A 22,102-nucleotide genomic window follows, 5' to 3' on the forward strand; every position below is an offset into this window, starting at 1 on the left:
CTCGACGGGATCCTCGTGAGATCGATCGCGACGCTCGCGGAGGTCGTCGCGAACGACCTTGAATCCATGTCCGACACCGCGCTCGTGACGGCCGCCGCCGCGCGCCAGCTCGTGCTGGATTCGGTCCAGAACCTTCAGCAGTTCGTCGCGTCCCAAACCCTGACCGCGAGCCACCAGATCTCGTTGACCGGAGCGTTGACGGTCGATCTCACGACCATGCGCGTCCAGGTCCCAATCGACGCGTTCACCGTCGACGCGACGGAGGTCCGGGCCGACAAGGTCGCCGCCCGCACGTTGGCGACGGACAACCTTACCTCGGACGTGTCGTCGCTGGGTGCGGCGACCGCGGCGTCCCTCGCGGCGACGTCCGTCTCCGCCGCAGCAGTGTCGTCGACGCACGTAGAAACCGCGTCCCTCGCGGCCGGGACCGGCGTGTTCAGGGGAGACCTCGCAGCGGGAAACACGGAGGTCGGCGACCTCGTGGCGCGGTCGGCCACCCTCGGGCCCACCAGGACGGCCGACCTCCGCACGGAAGGTTCCGCGAGCGTGGACGGGCATCTGGCGAGCGGACCCCTGACCGTCGCCGGCGGCGCCGTCGTTTCGGGAGGAGTCGTCGCTTCACAAGTCGTTGCGACGGGCGAGGTATCCGCGGGAGGGGGCGCCTTCGTCGCGGACGGGTCCGCCGTCACCGTGCGGGTGCCGATGTCGGTGACGGACTTGGACGTGACCGGCTCGGTCAACGCCGGCGCGGTCACGGCGTCTCGCGTCGAAGCAGCGGACGTCGAAGCGACGAGGGGCAAATACGACGCGTTGGAGTCCAACACGATGGACGCCGACACGCTGACGGTCGGCGCCGTGCAGGGAGGTCTCCGCGTGTACGGCAAGACCGTCGTCGAGGACTTCGAGTGCACCAACTTCAAGAGCGACAGCCTCGATGCCGACGACGCTCGGTACCGCAACATCACGGTGACTCTGCTCGCCAACGTCTTGAACCTCGTGTCGCGCAAGGACGTTGTGGCGACGAGGACGATCCGTGGGCTGCGGCTCGTCGCTTCGCAGCTCGATGTGGCGGACCAGGCAGCGTTCAAGACTCTCGTGTCTTCTGACACGGCGACCCTGAACGAGCTCGAAGTGGAGAAAAGCGCAACGGTTGCGGGCAACGTCACGATCGCGGGCACTTTGGACGCCGGCGCGACCCGGGTCCGCGGGAACATGGACCTGCAGGGAGACCTCGCCGTGCAGAGGGTCGTCGTCGACCGCGACCTGTTCGTGGAGTACGGCGACGTCAAAGTGACTCGCGGGAGCGCGGATGTGTACAACGACGTCTCTGCGGGCGGCAGCGTGACGGTCGGTGGCGACCTGGTTGCGGGAGGGCAGGGCGTGTTCGGGCCGGGCGGGGTCCGGACCGCGGGGGACGTCGTCTCCCATGGCGACGTCTTCGGCGCGAACGCCGCGTTCAGCGGGTACCTCAAGGCGGGGACGTCGGCGCTCGGCGACCTGACGGCCGCGGCGCTTCGTTGCGAAGGTATAGAGGCCGAAGGAGCGGTCCGTGCCGGGGGAGACCTGTGGGCCGCAGGAGCTTTGAAGGTCGAAGGCCCGGTCTTCGCCAGGGGAGCGGTCACGACGACGGAGATCCAAGTCTTGGGCGACCTCGCGGCGGGTCACGACGCGCGCGTCGCGCGTGACCTCGACGTCGGGGGAAGCGCCAAAGTCTCCGGCGAGTTGCGGGTCTCCGGCGACGCAAGAGTCACCGGCGTCCTCAGCGTGCGAGTCCCTAGAGGTCAGCTTGGCGATCGATGCCATGAGCGTCGCGGCGGCCGGACCGGTGTCTGCGGAGGGCGACCTGTCGGCGGGAGGGGCTTTGAACGTGACCGGGGACGCGAGCTTCGGAGGCGACGTCGAGGTGCTCGGCGACTTCACGGCCGAAGCTCTCGCGATCAGGTCGGACGCGGACTTCTCGGCGAGCGTCTCGGTCCAAGCCGACTGCGCCGTCCGAGGCGACCTGTCCTGCGAGGGCGACCTGCGTTTGGACGGCTCCATGACGGTCTCAGGGGCCGTGCGCATGGAAGACGACTTGGAATGCGGCGACCTCGTCGCCCGCGACGCGCGCCTCAAAGACGTCGTCGCGGAAGACGTCACTGCGCGGTCTCTTGCGGCCTCCGTGCTGGACGCGGGATGCGTGACGGCGGACGTGCGATCGGTGGTCGTGTCAGGGCCGGTCGACTGCAAAGGCGTCACGGTGCGCGGGGCGACGTCCCTGACCGGTCCGGTCACGTTCGACGGCGTCGTCGACTTCGGGACCGCTCCGATCGCGTTGCGTTCGGCGTTGACCGCGCCGTCGATCGGCGCCGACGTGGCGGCGGTGCAGGAGGCGCGCGTCAACAAGATCAGCTTCCGGCGGGCCGCCGACATACTCGCGTTCCCCGCCGGGTCCGATCCTTCGGGCGTGCAGACCCGGATCGACTCTCTTCAGGCGCAGTTGGACGCCGTGACCTTGCAGCTCGCGGCGCTGACGGCGAACCTGATCGTGTGGGTCACGGCGTCCGCTCTGCCCGGCGCTACCACGGGCGCACCGTACTCCAAGCAGCTGGAAGCGCTCGGGGCGGCGGACCACTTCGTCGTGGTCGCTGGCGCCGTGCCTCCCGGCATCGCTCTCGACCTCGCGGGGCTGCTGTCGGGCACGCCGTCGGCGGCGGGAGCGTACTCGTTCACCGTCCGTGTCCGCAGCGCGTCGAACGCGCTCGTCGACGCCGACCGCGCGTTCTCGTTGCAGGTCGCGTGATCGCGGCCCGGTCCGCGCATTTGATTGAGGCCTTTATGGCAAAGATGCGGAGCATAGAGCTGCCCCGTTGATGGTCTCCCCAACGCGAAAAGCGTCGTGTTCGATGATTCCAACACGGAGTTCCTCAAGATCATGGCCTGGTCCAACGGCGTCGCTTTGTATCTGGCGAAAAACCCTGCTCCCGTCAGTCCGACCAGGCCGTTGAACCCGCACGCGCCGTGGATGCAGGGAAACGGCTACCTCGTCGCGAGAGACGCCTTCACGAACCAGAGCCTGTCGATCGAGTGCATGGACAACGCGCTGGAGGTCCTGAAGGCGTACAACGCGTGGAAGAGGGAGTTGCAGCACGAGTGCCTCTTCCCGGGGAGCGTCGGCCACCTCGTCAGGAGGGCGGAGCGAGGGCTTCAGGCGGCCGCGGAGCGAACGAAATTCGTCGCCTTCGGGCAAGGGACCGATGACGCCGGCTCCCAAGCTTGACCGCGTGAGAGCGAAAGCCCGCAGGCTCGGCCTCTCCGAACGCATCGACGTCAGCGACAGGCCGACCAAAAAGTTCGTGGTCACCCTCTCGACCGGCGCGAAGGTGCACTTTGGCCAGAAGGGCGCGGAGGACTTCCTGGACCACAAGGACCCGGAGCGCAGGCGGAGGTACCTCCTGCGCGCCCGCAGCATCCGCGACGGCGACGGCCGCCTGACGCGCGATCGTAAGTCGTCGCCCAACTTTTGGTCCATCCGGATCCTATGGTAGACGCTCGCGTCCTTTGTTTTACATGTCGTGCACGACAACGCCGGAGAATATCATGAGAGAGCCGATGAACAGCGTCGGCTGCATGTTGTTGTGCGCCAGACCGCCGCCCGTGGATTGGGTGACGAACGTGTGCGTGTGCGCGCCGTCGGCCGCGATCGTGTGCGAGTGCACCCCGCTTCCTGACACGACCGTGCCTGACCCCAACATGCACGACTCCGACTCCTTCTCGTCGCCGCCCGCGCCTGTGGACCCGCCGTGGTTGTGGATGCCCGAGACGTCGGTGATGCCATTGTGCGTGTGCCCCGGAGTCTCCGGGACCGTCAGAACATGGGTCTCCGTCCCGACCTCGTCCCCGGTGTTTCGCGGGGTCAGTCCGGCGCCCACGCCCGCGATGCCGACGACGCGGCCGCGAGGATCGGGAAGGTTGAAAGTGCCAGCGGCGGTCGCGCCAAACTGCGTGCCGATCACCGAGTACAACGCGCGGTACTCGTCGATGTTGAGGGCGCGGCCATCGCAGACGAGCCAGCCGTCGTAGTCGCCGCCCGCGACCTCCCACCGGAGCTCGCCGACGGCGCGCTCTGCGTGGACGTACGTCCACAGGTGATTGATGACTCGCATCATGTCGGACCACGACTGCATGGCGGACCTTTACCAATGCGGCGCGAGAATCCGCAGGGGGCATAAAGGTTCGCGGCGGGACTTGGTCCAAGATGGACCAAGCTTTGACTGCCGCGGAATTGAGCTTCGACACGACCAAGGTCGGTTGCGCCATAATCGGCCCCGCGGGTGACCTGCTCGCAAGGGGGCACAACCACATCCCCTGGGGCGTGCGCCAGGGCCCCGACCGGGAAGCTAGGCCCGAGAAGTTCAAGTTCTTCGAGCACGCCGAACGGGCCGCTCTGTACTCGTGTCTCCGCGGAGGCGTCAGCACGATGGGGGCGCACATGTACTGCACCCTGTTCTGCTGCACCGATTGCGCGCGCGGCATCGCCATGGCCGGAATCCAGAAGCTGACGGTGCCCGAGCCGGACTGGGACGACGAGCGATGGGGCTCGAGCTGGACCGCGGCCCGGCAGATCCTGACCGAGGTCGGCGTCAAGATCCAGTGGTACCGCCCGCCGTGCGTGGACGAGGACCATGCCCGCGCCGTCCTGGGCTCGGTCAAGATCTCGGCGCACAAGGTCGCGCTCACGGACTGCGACGGTCGCGAAGTAACCCTGACCAAGTCGACGACGGAGCACGAGTTCGAAGCGCCAGGCTCCAAGATGACCGTCAAGGCGTACCTCTGCTCGCCATGGCCGCACGTCATGCTCCGCGTCGCACCGAGGGCCGGGACCTCGTACGCCGGAGCGGTCAACTTCATGGGCGAAGTGTGCCTCCCCATCTGCGTCACAAGCGACCCCTGATCCTGTCGCGGGCAAATTGTGTTAGCTTGGACGTCGAGAGGAAACTATTTTACGAGCTCTAGGCCCGAATTAGCTTCTCGTAAGCATGTCTTGACTAGGCACCTGCATAGTGCCTCTTGTCTGCTTTTGTCTTTGGCAGCCCTTGCGGGTCTGCACGGTTCATGTCTCAGCAGCAAATCAAATTTTTTATTTTTGCCGTTGAAGCGGCGCTTATAGCCTGAATTTCGAGTTTTGTTCGGGTCCGTGTCGTGTTAGCGCGTGACGATTGCTCCGCGAAAGCTCCACCAGGCAGGGTTTGAAACCTGTCTGGCGGAACCTTCACGGAATGACATTACTCGAGAATCGGTCTGTGGACGGGCCTTGCGGCACGTCCGGTGATCGGTCCTTCGACCCGGCCGTCCTGACCACCTCCAGCCCGGAGGCCGATGGTGACCGGGACGGTCGAGTCTGTGAGTAACGTGAATTGGTTTGGACGTCGAAATCAATTTTTTTATTGTTGCCGTCGAAGCCGCTCTTACGGCCTGGAATTCAAGTATTGTTCGGGTCCCCGTCGTGTTAGCCCTTTCGCGCCTCAAAATCGTTCGTGTGGTTTTGAATGCACAAGCAGAAACATTTGATCCTTGTAAAAATGCATGGAAATGCGTGGTAACATACGTGATACGGTGAGATTTCAACAATGCTGACACGAACGGGACTCGGTCCCGCACATTTCCAGAGGACAAATCAATTTTTTTTTTCCCGCGTGTCTGCACACAATTTTGTCAGACGTCTGTGAAAGGACCGATGTTCTGGACCGCATTGGCCGCCGCCCTTATATTTTGCAACACCGCCGTCACCACCGCCGCCGAGCCTCAGGGACTGGGAGGCGCCGGACGAGGTTACGCGACTTACTTCGAGGGCTTCGGGATCCCGTACGGCGGCTGCGGCGTCCCTCAGGCCTGGACCGTCGACGACGACGGCAAGGCACTGCCCTTCGTCGCGCTGAACACCTTCGCCGATACAGAAATCGAGCACCCCGGTGCATCGGCCAAGCCCGGCATGTTCGCGGGCGGCAAGAACTGCGGCCGCTGGCTGCGCATGGCGACGTGCGTCGACTGCAAGGGCGGCAGCAACGACCAATGGACGGTATGCAAGAAGGGCGACACGCAGGGCCTGACCAACTACGAGGCCGACTCGCTGACCGGCAATAAGATGCTGTACGGCTACGTCGCGGACTCGTGCGGCGACTTCAACGCTTGGTGCCGCTCGGACCCGTATCACGTCGACGTCGCGCAGCATTCTCTGCAAGACCTCATCTCGGCGGGCATGTGGGGCAACCGCGTCGTGTCGTGGGAGTTCATCGACGGACCTCCCGACTCGTTCAAATTCGCGAAGAAGCTCAAGTTCGGCTGGGCGGAGGGCGCGTACCTGCCGTACTACCCCGCGCTCATCGTGCACGGGACAACCTCGGGCGTGTCCATGGTCTGGGCAAAGGGCGACAACGGCGCATGGCTCGCGGCGTCTCAGAACGCCGCGCTCGGCCAGATGTGGGTCCTGCCGAGGGACGCGGCGTTCACGCAGAAGGTCGCCAAGGTCAAGGTCGCCGACGCGCAGGGCGACGTGTACGGCGAGTTCGACGTGCCGTTCCCGTGCATCGCGGCATGCGACAAGCCGACCCTGGTCCCAGTATAAAGCCGCGGGCAGTGTACAAATGCCAAAGGCATGATGGTCAGGACGATCGTGGCGCTCTGCGGGAAGAAGGGCTCCGGCAAGGACACGGCGGCTGAGGTCCTTCTGACCAAAGGCTATTCCGGCGAGAAGTTCGCCGGGCCTCTGAAGGACGCGTGCAGGACCCTCTTCGGCTTCGACGAGTCCCAGGTCGAGGGACCTCTGAAAGATGTCGTCGACGCCCGATGGGGGACGACGCCGAGGGCGATCCTCCAGTTCATGGGCACGGAAATGTTCCAGTACAAGATCAACGACGTGCTGCCTGGGATAGGCAGGCTCTTCTGGACAAAGTCGCTCGTCCAGCGGCTACACGCTTCGGACGGCGACGTCGTGGTCACGGACATGAGGTTTCAGCACGAGCTCGACGCTTTGACGGCCATGGATCCGTTGATTTACAAGGTGATTTCGATCAAGATCAACAGGGCGTCCGAGGACGCTTCGTGCGAGCACGCTTCCGAGACGGAGCTCGACTCGATACAATGCGATCATGTCATCCAGAACGACGGAGACGTACAACAGCTATGGCACAGGGTCTCTAGGGCCGTCGAAATGTAGCTTGATCAAAAAACAGAACCCAGTATGTCTTCCAATACGGGAAACAGTCGGGAGAGCTGCTGCTCGCCGGTCGAAAAGACCTTGACGTAGCCGTTGGCGAAGACCATGGCGCTGCGCTCCCATTTCTTGCGGCGGTCTTTGGTTCCGACGGCGTCGACCGCCTTTTTCATCTCCATCGCCGCCGCCTTCGTCGCGATCCTCGTTGCCTCGCCGTCTTCGAGACCCAGCCCTGTGACGGCTTCGGCGGAGGCGTCCGTCTGGGTCTTGGCGTACCGCGAAAACATCTTGGACACGACCCCGGTCGCGGCGCACTCGGTCGCGTACGTCGTCATGGCCTTGACGGCGGGAGCAAAGTGCGCCGCGAGGGACTCCTTCAACGCGACCTCGTCAACGAACGTCACCTTCATGCCGTTGTTGCCAGTCGTGGGGTTCCAGACGGCGTTGATCCCATTGGCGACGAGCCGGTCCCTCAAGGACCGGAGCACGATCGGCTCGTCTCCCGCCGCCTTGATCCGGGCGCTGCCGTTGACGAGACTGATCGAATGGCGCGCCTTGTCGACGGGCGGGAGGCCCAGCCGCTTGGAGACGTCGTAGATGAACCTCTCGCACGCGTCGACCGTCTTCCACCCAGCCGCCTGGAACCTGCCGTTGCTGAAAAACTTGACGATGGGGCCCTTCAATGGCGGCGTGCCGGCGACGCCGTTGGTGTAATCGGGACTGACCTTGCGCGCCGTGAACGAGTTGCGGAAGTTGCTGTGGCGGATGTTGGTCGTGGTCGTGTAGTCTTCGTGGCGCATGGCGATGACGATGTTCGTGGAAATCCTCTCGACCGTCTGCGTGTTGCGCTTGGTCTTGCGCGGGACCTTGCCGCCGCTGATCTCGGCCTCGAGCTCGCGCTCGAACGCGTGCGAGGCGCCCTCGACCACGACCTTGCTGCTCCAGTCCTTGACGATCCGCTCGACCGACTTGGCGTTCGCGGCGTTTATCTGGAGGTAGCCGGTCAGGACGTGCATGTCGAGGCAGATGGAGTGGAAAAAGTCGGTCTCCCCAGGCATGCCGGCGGGCGGGACGCTGGGGGTGTCGGCGTCCATCTCTGCGTCATGGAAAGGCGTTTGGACAGGCATGGGTTCTGCGACGGCGGGAGGCTTTTGGACCGGCGAAGGGTCGGCGACGCCGTTGCGGAGGTCTTCGGCGGCCTTGGCGCCTTGGGCGATGCGGGCGATGAGGTTGGCAAACATCTTGTATCGAGACGTCTATAAGACGATGCAATGATGCCTGTGCTGTCGTCACACGATCCTTTAAGCCGTTGGACATCGCAACATCGGGTTCTGGACGGCCACAATATGGCCGGCCGGAATATCTCCAGATACTCGAATGACGTCATGGTTCGTTACAAGTGACCGGCGTTCCCAAAATCATGGCCTCAAAGCGTTGAAGGCACCCAATGCGGCGGGGTCGCCCGCCGCGACGTGTCTGAACACTGTCTCCAACGTCTCTACGTCCGTGTCGTCGCCGAGCAGGCACTCGAGCATCGCGAGGGCGCCTTTCTGCCCTGTGGCGTCGCAGTACATCATTATCGCCGACTTGAGCTTTCCGGCCACGTCCTTGCTCGGGTCCGCGGTCGCTTTCGCGGCTTCGAGGTCCTTCAGCTTCGCGTTGGTCATCGCCGCCTTGACGGCCTTCTCCATCATCTTGAGCTTGGCCTTCAGGCCCTCGAGGTCGTCGGGCACGGGGACGCCGGTCAGCTTGAGCACGGCGGCCTTGGCCTTGCGCAGGCCGCTCGCCTTGTCGCAGGGAAGCGAGCGGACCCAGTCCGCGGCGTTGCCGGCGACGTGGTCCAGGAACGTGCCGAGGTCCATGCCTTTGGCCGACTCGGCGAGACAGGGCTCGTCTCCGACGACCTGGAGGACCTCGGACATGGGGGTCTTGTCGGTCACGACTGCAGCAGACATGTCGGAGATGCGGGTCCGTCCCGCGACGGGCCTTTAAGCCGGGTCGCGAATATAATCGCGTCGCCTTGTCAGGGCGAAGCATGAAGAACTTTTTCGAGGAGCTCAAGGAGTTCATGTTCAGCGGCAACCTTGTGAGGACGTCCGCCGGCTACGCCATCGGCGCGGCGACAGCCGACTTCTCCAAGGTCATCACCTTCTCGTTGCTGATCCCCTGCATCCAGATGGCGTGGGCGGCGGCGACCTTCCGCAAGTCCAACGCGTACGGCAGACTCGACGGCTACCTCGTCCTGGAGCACCTGCTGTACTGGTTCTGCGTCATCTTCGTCGCGTACGTCCTCGCCGAGCTCTTCCTGTCGCAGGGCATCCTCGGCATCAAGACCACCATAGACAAAGTAGACAAGGACAAGCTCAAGGTCGCCGAGCACGAGGCCGACAAGCGCGCCGAGGAGATCAAGGACGCGACGGCGGCCGTCACGAACACGGTCGCCAAGGCGGTCGGCACCGTCGCGCCTGGCGGGCCAGGCCCTGTCCCGGCCGAGAGCCTCGCGCACCCGGCGATGGAGCCCGCGCCGCCCATGCGCATGAACAACCTGCCGTACGGAAAACCCGCGCCCATGTTGTAAAGCCTCGATGGCCGGAAAAACGAACGTCGCCGCAGTCGTCATCATGTCGCTGACCCTCGTCATGCTCGTCGGCACGATGTACGTCATGTGGGTGCGTGTCATGGCCGAGCCGGCGCGCATCGTGTATCAAGACAGACCCGAGGTTCAGGTCCCCCAGTACTCCATGCCGCCCGAGATCCGGGTGTCCCAGACGCCTCCCACGGTCCCCGACCGGCCGTACGTCCCGAGCCGCGCCAAGGTCGACTTCAGCCAGGTCGGCTTCGTGCACAAGCCGGACCGCACCGTCATGATGCCGCTGTACGGACGCCCGGCGCCCAGGAACCCGTCGCGGTGGCAGTACTTCGTGCGCGCCAACGACAACGACATACGCATCGGCGCGCGGCGCGACGGCAAGCCGTGCCTGGAGGACGTCGGCTGCCCGGAGCTGCAGACCAACGACACGATCCAGGTGCCCGAGGTCGCGGAGGGCGATCTGGTAGCGACGATCTACGACACTTCGGCGAGCACGGCGATGGAAGGAATCACTGGGGGGAGATAGACCTCCCCCCTAGCCCCCCTACGCGCGTACTCCATGGTCGCAGCGTAACTAGCGGTCGATGTCATGCAGCATGGCGACCATCGCAACTGCTGTCGACACGATCGTCGCGTTCGGCGCCAGGTCCCACGCCGTCCGGAACGCCCTGCGGTGGCGCTCGAAAAAGTCGCGCATCGCCAGGGCGGTCCGGACGCCGGGGCCTACGGGGCGGTCCATGGGAGGCATGTCGCACGTGCGGCCTGCTTGGTTTATGCCGCCGACTTTTCGACGAACTTGCTTCCGAGCAACGGCGCAAGCTCCGAGATGCCCTTGAACTCGGGCACTTGGCTCATGGACGATATGCTCCGCCACACCGACTCGTACCGCGCCGAGACGTCCATTTACACGAGATTCGACGCTAACACAAAGGCACATACATCTTGCGAGAAAAGTCGATGCTGGGGTCGCCGAATCGTGTCTATAGTGGCACGCAGGTCCAAAAAACTTTTTCGTAGACCTTGCAAATGGCGAGGATCAGGTCCTCGAAGTCGCCCGCGACTATATCGATTCCGTGCTGCATCGGGTTGACACTTATGGCGTTGTGCGTGATTGGGTGGCTGTGCTGCCGACGAAGCCGCGAAACCCGGCCGGACGGGTACGTTTCATCAACCGTGGGCCCGCTAGACCCCGGCGTGCGCGTCCGCGACATGGGCACGGCAAAGACAAAATGTTTTAGTTGCGAAGACCAGTCCGGCCTGGATGGGTCGAAGCCCAAGTGCTTGACATGCACCCAGCCCAGTTTCAGGTACCTGACGGAGACCATCATCGCCGAGAAGGGCGCCGAGGCCAACGGAGCGTGTCTGACGTGCCGCGGCGCCCCATGATTGCCCCAAGGCGGCGAAGAAGAGGAAGACCGACGATTGATGCCGCCGAAATACCATAACAACGATGTGTTAGCGACTGCAATCCCGCCGAAAACTGCCGCAATCCGCCGTGATATGACGTGACTTAGCATTCCAATTACCATCTGTGCAATATTCGATACGACGACACCAGAGTCGGAAATCCGTAAGAATCCGTAAGAATCCGTAAGAATACGGCCGTAATTCCGGTTTTGGGGGGGGGGGGGTCCCTTGATTTGAGAAAAAGTCTCCAGAAAACATTTCTGGTGAAGGCCTGCCGTAATCCGTAATTTCATTGCAGGTGACGACAACCGACGATAAGTTTATTGCAGGCGATTGCAAACTGTATTGCACCTAAATTGCAACTCGCCGTAATCTGCCGTAATTCGCCGTATTCCACCGTGACCGTGATTCCAGAGAGGGGGTATGGGGGGCAAGCATGCCCCCTACGCGATCCCGAGCTTGCGCTTCAGCTTGTCGGAGACCTCCGGCACCCTGTACCCCGCACCGGTCACGATCGCGTTTGCTTCTTCGACCATGTCTGCTCCCTTTGGTCGCGTCCACCCCAGGCTGCGGCTGAAGCCGCGGTACGCGCCCAGGTACGCCGTGTACGCCTTGTCGACGACCTTTGCTGGGACAGGGACCTTCAGCTTCTGCACAGGGACGCACACCGTCTGCGGGATCTCCAGCTTCCGGGCGTTCTTCAGGCCCTGAAGAGTGTTCGGGGCCTCGTTCTTCGTCAGCAGCACGACACACTTGCCCGTCTTTACCAGCCCGCGACCAGTCCGCCCTGCACGCTGCATGTACGTGTCCGGAATGGAGTAGCCTACTTGCACGATCAGCGTGACGCCCTCGAAATCCATGCCGCGCGCGGTCACGTCGCTGCCGAAGAGGATGCACTCCTTGCACTCCTGGAACTCGCGGGCGGCGCTCCGACGCGCGCCTTCGGACATCTTGGCGTTCATCAACGAGCAGTTCTTGACGCCCGCCGCGACGCAGTACTGGAAGGCGAAGTCGATGAAGGCGTTCGTGCTGCAGAAGACGATGACCTTTTGGGGCGGCGTCTCTGTCTCGGAGCCTCCCGTGTGGTCGGCTCCTTGGACCGGCCTGCAAGCCTGGTTGCTCAGCACCATCGAGAGGACCGTCATCAGGTCGCCCGGCGCGACGACGTACGCCTTGTGGTCGATGACCGCCTTGTGCACCTTGCCCGCGATGATGTGGACGACCGGGCGATGAGAGATCTCGCGCACCTTCTTCAGGGCTTCCTCGGTAAAGGTCGCCGTGACAGCGATCAGGCGCGCCTTCGACGCAGCCTTTGTGACTTCGGTGACCTGCCGCCCGAAGACGTGGTCCGCCACGATGCCGTCCACTTCGTCCAGGATTACGTAATCCAAAGAACCGACGAACTCGCGAAACGCCAGGGTCGTCTTGGACATCTCCAGGATCTGGTGCGGGGTCGAAAAGATGATGACCGGGCCTTTATTGGCCGCTTCCAGGATCCGCGCAGAGGATTTAGGGTTGGCTTTGGTCGAGAAGATCTTCCTCGGCAGCTTGGGGTTGTTGACAATCGGGGCCAGCGTGTCGACGTGCTGGTCCAGGAGGGGGTTGGTGATGGCCAGGACCAGGGCGGACTTGGCTGTGCCTTTGAGGAGTTCGTCGAGCGCGGGGACGATAAGTCCGAGAAACTTTCCGGATCCGGTCGGCGCGATGCCGAGTACAGATGCATCCTTGGATATTTTCATGATCTCGCGTTGAATCGTGCTCACTTGATTCAGCGGTTTTTCGGGGCCTTTGTGCACTCGAATGGCCTCGGCCAGGGCGGGCAGCAGTCCGAAGTCGTTCCACGTCTTGTCGAAGGGAGGCTCGTTGCTGGCGTCCACGGTGGTGACAGGCTGCATGGTCTCCTTACATGTCGTGACCACAATCATGTTCGCCCCAAACCGCCCCCCACCCGAGGCCTGGTTGGGGGGTGGATAACTTCGAGGTGCTTTATATGTTAAGAGTACTGAGTTATGGCACATCATTGTGTTGGGAGGGGGCGACGGACGTCGGCGCCGAAGTCGTCCATCATGGTCTTCAATGATCCCTCCCAAATGAGAATCGTGTGGTAGTGCTTGCGGTCGCTCTTAGGGTCCCTTCGGGCAACGTACAGCCCGAAGCAGTCTCCGAGTATCTTCTTCGCAACCATGCATCCCGTAGCTGTCCCCTTGGACGCGAACATCTTCTTGAACTTTGTCGCCTCCGAGCCGTTTAGTTCTTCGATCATCTTCACGTACGCGTCCGAGCATACGCTTTCCGGAACGCTGATCGTATCGAACGCCTTCAAAGTATCCTGTTGCGCATCATCCGCCAAATGGTTGAGGTACATGTGCCCGAACATCACCTTCATGGCGTACGCCGTCCGCCTGCCCTTGAAAAACTCTAGGTTGGGGTCCTTGGTCGCCAAGTCGGAGGACACACAGTTCACGAACGACGCCTTGTTCTCTTGCAGACTGCGATCGCAAAACTGCACGAACCGCATCGCGCGGTGGTATGTCTCTAGCGCCTGATCCTCGACCTTGACGTGCTTGTAGAATTGCTTGAGCTCGTCGAGCGTGAGCACGCGCGTTTTCCATCTGAAATACTGGAAACGGCGCAGATTCCTCAATGCTCCGGCGATTCGCCGGTCGTCGCTCGAGGCTATCCGCACCTCACCGTCCTCTTCTTCTCCGATTGCCAGGGCAAGCGTGTCTTCGTCCACGTCGTGAAGCATGGTCATGGTCATACCTGGCACCAGGAGCTCCCATGCTATCGGTTCGATCTTCTTAGGCGCTTCCATCAGCATGTCGAGCTCGACTTGAGTGAGCTTGTTTTGGTCGACCTCCACGCTCTGCAGCTCGATGGCGTAGTCGTTGCCGAGCGTGTCGACCATGATCTTGGAGTAGTTCATCGTCGAGCGGTTGCGCATCATGACGACCCCTTGGATGACGACGAAGCTGAGCCGCTTGGTGTCGTACTCGAGGGTGTGGTTCGCCGAGGGCCGGTACACCCCTGGAATGTTGACCTTATAGGGTTCGTCAGATAATTATGGGACGATAAATTTGGAGCAATACTTGAAAGCAATGTTTCCTGAACATTGGAGGCCTAAGGCCGAGGTTTATCACAACGCTTTACGACTTTCAGTGAAAGCCGTAGCCGCAGTACTCGGTGTTAGTAAATCTACTGCGGGAAGGTGGATACTGAGTAAAGGTGTAAAAGTTCCGCGTCGCAAACATAAAACGAGACGTAGTCTCGTCACACTAGTACCATTACTCGAGTATTGTAGTTCATGTACCTTCGATTCATGCCAGCAAATAAGAAACGTCGTTCGTGAAAGACATGGACTAGTTTTATCTTTGTCAACAATTTACAGGTCCAGGAAGTTTCTCGGTCTTACCTTCAAACGAGCCTCACGGTCGCACGAACATGAATTGCCTTCGGCGAACCATCCTTTCATGCATGATGATGATCCATACGAAAACGCAATCTGCGTCGACGAAGCTTGTTTCGTGTCTTCCGACACTCCAAGGTACGGATGGGCGCAAGCAGGTCGTGCTGTCAGAAAGCCTGCGCCGAGAAAACGAGAAACGGTGTCAACGATCCTTGCTATCGATAGATCAGGGGTTGTTGCTGTAGAGACCATAAAAGGTGGTTATGATGCTGTAAAATATGCGGCGTTCCTTGCTTCTCTGCCTCGTGGTAGGAAAATAATTGCTGATAACGTTCGCTTTCATAGTTCATGGCAAGCTAAGTATGCAGCATCGCTTAGGAACCATACTCTTCTTTATACTCCAGCATACTGTCCTTGGATGAATCCCGTAGAACATGGATTCTCTGTGGCGAAGCACGAATTTAGGAGACGAAGGTACGAGCTTCCAAACGAAGGATTTCTTGCGGCGGTGGACGCAAGCTTCGAGACAATCACTGCGGACAAATGCGAAGGATTCTTCCGCGGCGCGGAAGCGAAGCGCCGCGAGGCAATCTCCCGGCTGCGCGCCGCAGGTGCACTAGCCGGCGTCGCGGCTAGCCGCGGCGGAGGGTCCATGTTTTTTATGGACATATGAATCAGAGCATGTGTCCTGGAGCAGAAGGCTGCTCTCGCAATGCGGAAGCCTGGCTTAAAGAAGCAGGAAGTACACGTTGTCATGAAGAGGGCATGTGCGAAGAGTGCGTCAGCACGCCGGTGGACGATAGGTCGAATGTGAGTATCTGTTCCTTGGAACAACCAACACCGTGGCTGGTATCACGCCGAAGGGGGACCCATGTCCAATGCGTACGAGGGTCGGACGTCGCGGCGTTCATCTCTTCGCGAAGAGCGCTTCCCAAAACTCCGATCTTATGGGCCGCCGCCTGCGGCGACAACACTGCGGAGAGGTGCAAGGAAGACGGACCGGGAGCAGAGTTGTTCCTTCTGAAGGAATGGTACGACAAGGCCGTGGGACCGCGCACGCGGCCCGACAAGGCTGCGGCGAAGCAAGAAAGGAAGTTTGAGGTGGAGCAAGTCGTCAAAGCTGCGCTGAAAAAGAGGCTCCGCGCCACCGAGCTGCAAGGCGCCATAGAAGCGAGGGTTGTGGACATCTCAAAGGCGACACACAGAGCTGGATTGTTGCTCAACCACATCGTCATCTCGGCACTGGATGATGGAAAGAAGCTCCCTGTCCTCGACACTACGTTCTACTTCAACCTCATCGCCTCTGGGTCAAAGGTTGTTGAGGAATGCGACGAAGGTTCATCTTTCGAAGAGGAGGAAGACGAGGACCAGGAGTACAATGACGTCGCCGTAGGCGACAATCAGGTGCCCGAGAATCTGAAAAAGCCCCCAGGAGGACTATGTCCGGTAGGTCAGGAGGCAATCCTTCGCGCCGAAGCCGCTCTGTCTTCCATCCCAGCCGCGAAGCGGCATTTCGGAGACACAAACTCGATAGTCATGGCTGCAGCGGCGATGAAGACCTCGGTCCTCAACACCATCGTTCACTCCTTCGACGCGAGGTTGCGAAGGTACGTCAAGACGTGGTGCTCGCTGGACACGGCGTCTAGAGGAGAGTGGTACCCGGTGTTCATACAGATCGTTGGTTGGAGGGAAGAAGGTGGCAAAGACCCGGCTCCGTTGATGGAAGCAGCTGCGGAGTTCGTCAAAGCGGAGAGGCTCGCCCTCGGCGAGCCTTCGCGCGTGAGCGAAGCTTGGTTGAAGGGACACCCTCGCGCCGTACTGTCGGCGTTCCGCCAATGGCTCTGCTTCTTCGAGACCGTTGGAGCGAAGCAGTTCTCTCTGGTACCATCGTACAAGATCAGAACGCACTGCCTAAGGATCGATACGAAGGTCCTTCATGGCCTAATGAAGGAAGGGAGACTCTACGACAAGAACCTGGAGGCCTTCAGAGCGGACGCTCAGAACCAATGGAGGAGAGCATTCCAGCTCACAGGGCTTGCAGCCCTGCGGTACGTTCCTACGGGACTCGTTTCTACGGACGGCGTTTCTCTGAACGTCCACTTCAGACGCCCCATGTCAAGCTTGGAGATCAAAGAAAAGGAAGAAGCCATCGAGAAGGCGAAAGCGAGGAGAGCAGAGGCGGAGTTGAACAAGATGTCTCGCTTGGCGGCTAGGGACGAGAAGGAACGAGTCCGCGAAGCGAAGAAACTGGAGCAGGAACAGAAGCGCATGGAAGCGGAGCGTTTGAAAGAGGAAAAAACGAGGTACAAGGCGTTGATGGAGGAGCTGAAATTGAGCGACCCCGCGGAGCACAAACGGCTGAAGGCTAAGCACGCAGCCGAGTTGAAGGCCGCTCGCGAGGCGAAGCCGAAGCGAGAGAAGAAGGCGAAAGCCGAAGCCGTTGCCCCTAAGGAATACGTCCCGCCAACTCTTCAGAGAGGCGAGGTGGCGGTCGATCCAGGAGGATCGACGCTATTCTACGTAGTGGGTCTAGGCGTCGACGGCTACGTGAAGAGGATGCGTTTCACGAAGGGACGGTACTCCGTGGACAGCGGGATGCGAAAGCACCAGAAGAACAGCGAGTGGTGGAACAAGCGCCTCACAGGATCGAACGACAGTGTGGAACATCTGTACAAAGCGTCGTCAAAGACCTCGTCCATGGCGAATTTCATGGAGCACGTGTCCAGACTTTCGAAGGTCTACGGGGAGCTTTGGTCCGAGTACACGAAGAAGCGATGGGCGCGGAGCCGCCTGGACGTCTACATTCGCAAGCCCCAGGCGATCGATCGGTTCCTGGAAGAGGTTGAGGCCGCCTACGGCGACATCAAGGTGGTGCACTATGGAGGCGCGACATGGTCTCCTTCCGGAAAAGGGAGAGCTACCATGCCCGTGTGCGCTGCGCGCCGGCGATGGGTGCTGCGCTTTGGAAGCATCGTCAACATCGTGGACGAGTACCTCACAACGCAGTGCTGCTACAAGTGCGGAGCGCGAACGCTTTCCGTGAGGGAGAAGGATGGAGAGAACGCGTCCAAGGAGGTGAGGGGGTTACGTTGCTGTGAGTCCAGCAAGTGTGGAACCCTCACCAAGGGCAAGTTCCGTGGAGCATTGGTCGATCGTGACCTGCAAGGAGCCATGAACATCATGGCTTGTGGGAAAGCAGGCAAGGATCGACCGTCACATTTGACACGTCAAGGAGCGGGCGACAAGCTGACCGGAGGGGCACTTGTACGCTGCAAGCGCCGTAATACGTGTCTTGGGGGTGTGCCTCCGTGTAGGGTCAGTGGTGTAGAATCGCCACCAAGGGACGATCAAGCTCCCATAATTATCTGACAAACCCTATATACATGGAGAAGTACTTGCTCGTGAGCGCGATGTCGGACTGCAGGAATTTGGTGATTCCGTCCATCGTCTGGGGAAAGGATACCTCGTCCTTAGCCTCGTTGGACTCGTGGATGTAGAGGTGCATCGCACCTTCGGTGAGGTTGCGGACTCGGAACAGTTGCTGCAGGGTCATGTCTACCGTTGGCGCGTAACGGCTGTTAACCACGAAGGCCACCAGGCAGTCAAAGTGCTCAAGCTCGAACGACACGCCCGCGGTGATGGTGGGGCTGTACACGAGGAGTTGGCACGTCTTCCATAGTGTAGCCACGTCGTCGAGGCGCTCGTTCGTGTCGCTGTTGTACACGAGCATGGACGTCTCAGGGCGGCCCTCGAGGATGAAGTTCTGCAGCCGCACCGTGAAGCTCTTGCTGGAAGAGCACACGACGACGTTCTTGCCGGCGCGGAGGAGCTCGAGTACCTTGGATGTCGCGCGCGATATCTGAGAAGACTTGGTCACGGCATTCGCACCCTTCATGGGGACGACGTCGATGATCATGTGGCGGTTGCTCTTCCGCACGTAGGTGTTGTGCTCTCGCTTTCAGCCGTCTTCGAAATGTGTCGCCTATTCCAATCGTCAGCTCAGAATTTTTTCTTGAGCCAAACATCTTCGTATTACGGCAATAAACTGAAAATACATCGATTCAGACGGTCACGATTTCACGTACAGATAGATGACGCGCTTGGTCTCGTTCGGACCGACCTTGGCCGGCTGCTCGGCTGTGCTCTCCCTGAAATAGCATGAGATCCGGTAGATGGTGAACCTCGCGCAGTGCGGGATGGCGTCGCATCGGGTCGCGCAGAAGTTGGCCACCGCTGCGACGTCGCTGTCCTCTGGAGCCTTGGCCGTCGCGATCACCTTCCGCTCCAGCAGGTCCCAGTCGCCTTCGTTGTTGAAGAGCTTGAACCCGCCCGCTTGGATGGGAGCTCCGTTCCATGACTGCGCCGGCGTCCCTGATGCGCAGTCGCCCTCGTAGACCTTGAAATTGTCGAACTTGATGTACTGGTCGTGATCGGGCGCAAATTGTGCTGGGTCAGAGCCGCCGACGTAGGTCGTGATGTAGGCGCGCGTGACCATGGAGTCGGCCCCGCTGTTGTAGCGGTACATGACGTCGGTCTTGTCGAGCACCTGCCGGCCGTCGAGGTACGCGCGCGCGACTCCATCGGGCTTCCCCGGCGTGTTGATCTTGACGTAGATCCGGACGCTGTGCCACTTGCCGTCGGTCATGCCGCCGGACCACTGCCAGTCCTCTCCGCACCGCACGCTGGCGGGCTTGTCCGGGTAGTACGCGTACGTGACCATGCCGCCGTTCTTGCGCCACATCAACCTCGTGCTCCACCCGCGGTCCCTGCCGACGCGCGAGCAGCCGACGGGGCAGTCGAGGCCGCAGAGGCCGGGCAGCTTTCCGCCGAGCGTCCAGTCGTAGCCTGGCGCGAAGTAGACGTCGTACTCCATGGTCGCCTCCTCGAGCGGCTTCGGTAGGTTGCTGTACCAGGAAAAGCCGGAGTTGTACGCCAGGATTTGGCCCTTGGGGTAGAAGCCGACGATCGCGCCGTCGGAGATCTTGGTCTCGCCGCCCAGGCGCTTGAACGGTCCCGCCGGGCTAGGCCAGTCCTGCAGCATCATGGCCATCGTGTACGACTGATCCATCCCCCCTCGTCCGGAGAAGTCCTGGCTGAGCTGAAGATCGCAGACGCCGAGCGCCCGAGCCAGCAGAGACACGAGCGTGACAGCAGCGAGCCAAGCCATTCCTTGCCTCAGGCGACCCGAAATAAAGCGCGTCAGCCGGGGACGCAGACCTTTGCGCCGCCTTGAGTGACGCAGACGTAGTTCTCGTCGCAGTCGTTCCACGCTCCGATGCACGCGCCCGCCTGCTCGATCAGGACGGGGGCCTTGGGGTCGACGCACGTGCCGCTGGAGCACAGGCTCTTGTCGTGGCACGGTGCCTGGACAGGGCCGCCTACGCGGGGCACGATGTCGCAGCACGCGAGACCGACACGGCCGCAGTCCGCGGACTGCGTCTCCAGGGTCGGGGGCGTCGCGGAGCACAGGTTTGTCTCACCGTCGCAAAACAGCTCGGAGTCGCAGAACTTGTCGTTCCAGAGGCAGATGGGCCTGTGGGACACGGACGTGCAGAGGCAGCAGACGTCGCCCTCCTTGGCGCAGCCTGTGCATTGCAAGGCGACGCAACCGAGGGCCGCGAACAAGGTGTATGCGATCGTGGCGAATGTGCGCATCCCCCGTCTTACCGACAGCCTCCAGATTTTGTGTTTCCCCAACTGCCAGCTACGACGGCATCGTACAGCGTCACGTTGCCTCCGAACGGCGGATGATCCTCGATCGGGAAGTCAGGGTGCTTCCAGAACGCGGGCGTCGTCTTGACATCCTTGACGGATACGAGCCGGAGCTTGGTGCCTCGGTCCAGGACGAGCTCGTCCTCGTTCGGCGAGTACACGAACTTTGTCTTGGGTCCCGCGTCACCGGAACCGCGAACGACGATTACGCAGCCCTTTTGATAAAAGAACGCGTGCGCCGGCAGGTACGAGGTCGACATGAACGCCTTGAACGTCCGCTCGCTTCCGGGGGTCCATCGAGCGACCTCGGCCTTGCGCACTCCCCGGTACACGACCTTGACGTGCTCGTTCGGGAAATCGTTCGCCTTGGCCATGGCCGAGTCCAACAGCGGGATGTACCGTTTCGCGGCGTCCACAACGGAACGCGGTGTGCCCGCCCTCTGTGCCTGCTTCCGGAGGATCCGGTTCATGACGAAGCCGGGGACCGGTTCGATCAGGTTGGCGTACGCGTCGATGGACTCCTTCTCGTCCGCGGTTAGCCGGCGCCGAAGGTTGGTCCGCATGCGGCCCAGCGCCCGTTTAGTCTCGTTCATGGTGGGTTACCCTTTACAACTGCGCGTCGACGACACGGAGCGGGGTCAGACCCGCGTGCAGTTGCTGCGAACGAGCAGCTGATCGGGGCATTCGACCTCGCGGTACACGACGTCGCTCAACACGTTCAGCAGCCAGTCGAACCTCCACAGGCATCCCCGCTGCAGCTGAGCCGGCAGGTTCGAGCAGTCCGCGCGGGTCTTGACGCCCCCGTGCACCCTGCCCCATCCGCCCTCGACGCCCCACTGCGCGCCGCACGCGTCCATGTTGCCGACGCCGGCGCCGGGGATCGCGATCTCGACGTACCCGCCTTTGCCCGCGCTCTCCATGAGCGCGCCGGCGTTCTTGTTGACCACCTGCACGACCAGGCGCTTGCCCGCCAGCCGCGGGTCGGTCAGCAGCATCTCCAGGCACGCGCAGCAAGACCGTCGGTCTCCCTCGGCGCTCTCGAACGACACGAACGCGAAGCTCGTGTTCGGGTCCGCCAACGATTCACGCGGTTGTTGTGAAGAACACACGAACGCCGTGCCGTTCTCGAACGCGCCGTGCGGCGCTCGCGGGTCCATCGGAGTCAGGCCGTCGTAGGCGCAGCTCATGACCGGCGCCGTCACGTCGGCCCTCCCGATCCACCCGCACGCCGGCTTGGAGCAATCCCAGTATCGGCTCATGACCGCGGTGCCCTCCATGCCGCCGGGGACGTAAGTCAGGACCGGCCGCGACGACGACGGGTCGCAGCGGGACCGACAGGGCCAAGAGGGCGAGGCAGAACGTTTTAAGTGCCGCGACCATGGTCGCCGTGTCCGTTCTGCCTTCGGGTCCGTAATTAAATCGTCCGCGGTGCGAATGTTGTCCGATCGTCCGGGCAAGATGGGCGCCGTTCAAAGCACCCCCGACGACCGACCCACGTCCGTGACGGCCCACAAGCCGACACCGTACACGCCTCCGAAGCCGGCGCCCAAGCCGCCGGCCGCCGCCCCGAAGCCTCCGGCGCCCAAGCCACCGGCTCCCAAACCACCAGCGCCCAAGCCACCGGCTCCCAAACCGCCAGCTCCCGCCCCAGCCCCAGTGCCAGCCCCGGCCCCCGTGCCAGCTCCCACGCCGACGCAGGTCCCTCCCCCTCTTCCCGCGCCGCCCGCTCCCAGACGCACCGCTCTGTTGTTCGGTCTAAACTACCTGCGCTGCTCCCCGAACGTCCGCTTGGCCG

At 61.8% G+C, this 22,102-nt stretch overlaps 4 protein-coding genes across 4 annotated transcripts; 1 reads left to right on the top strand and 3 right to left on the bottom strand.

Moving 5' to 3' along the window:
• Nucleotides 1–3,545: 3,545 nt before the first annotated feature.
• LOC149809860 (uncharacterized) lies at nt 3,546–4,166 on the bottom strand. The gene has a single exon (XM_089994584.1). It carries the CDS (start codon nt 4,164–4,166, stop codon nt 3,546–3,548), a length of 621 nt encoding a protein of 206 aa, XP_089850710.1.
• Nucleotides 4,167–5,716: 1,550 nt separating this feature from the next.
• Nucleotides 5,717–6,604, top strand: LOC149809861 (uncharacterized). Its single transcript, XM_089994585.1, has one exon. It carries the CDS (start codon nt 5,717–5,719, stop codon nt 6,602–6,604), a length of 888 nt encoding a protein of 295 aa, XP_089850711.1.
• A 5,028-nt stretch (nt 6,605–11,632) lies between these two features.
• LOC149809862 (DEAD-box ATP-dependent RNA helicase 26-like) lies at nt 11,633–13,114 on the bottom strand. The gene has a single exon (XM_089994586.1). The coding sequence runs from the start codon at nt 13,112–13,114 to the stop codon at nt 11,633–11,635; it is 1,482 nt and encodes a 493-aa protein (XP_089850712.1).
• Nucleotides 13,115–20,945: 7,831 nt separating this feature from the next.
• Nucleotides 20,946–21,584, bottom strand: LOC149809863 (uncharacterized). Its single transcript, XM_089994588.1, has one exon. The coding sequence runs from the start codon at nt 21,582–21,584 to the stop codon at nt 20,946–20,948; it is 639 nt and encodes a 212-aa protein (XP_089850714.1).
• Between the last annotated feature and the right edge of the window lie 518 nt (nt 21,585–22,102).

This window comes from Nuphar pumila, unplaced genomic scaffold (genome assembly GCF_984573655.1).
Source record: "Nuphar pumila unplaced genomic scaffold, dmNupPumi1.hap1.1 HAP1_SCAFFOLD_735, whole genome shotgun sequence".
Classification (NCBI taxonomy): Eukaryota; Viridiplantae; Streptophyta; class Magnoliopsida; order Nymphaeales; family Nymphaeaceae; genus Nuphar; species Nuphar pumila.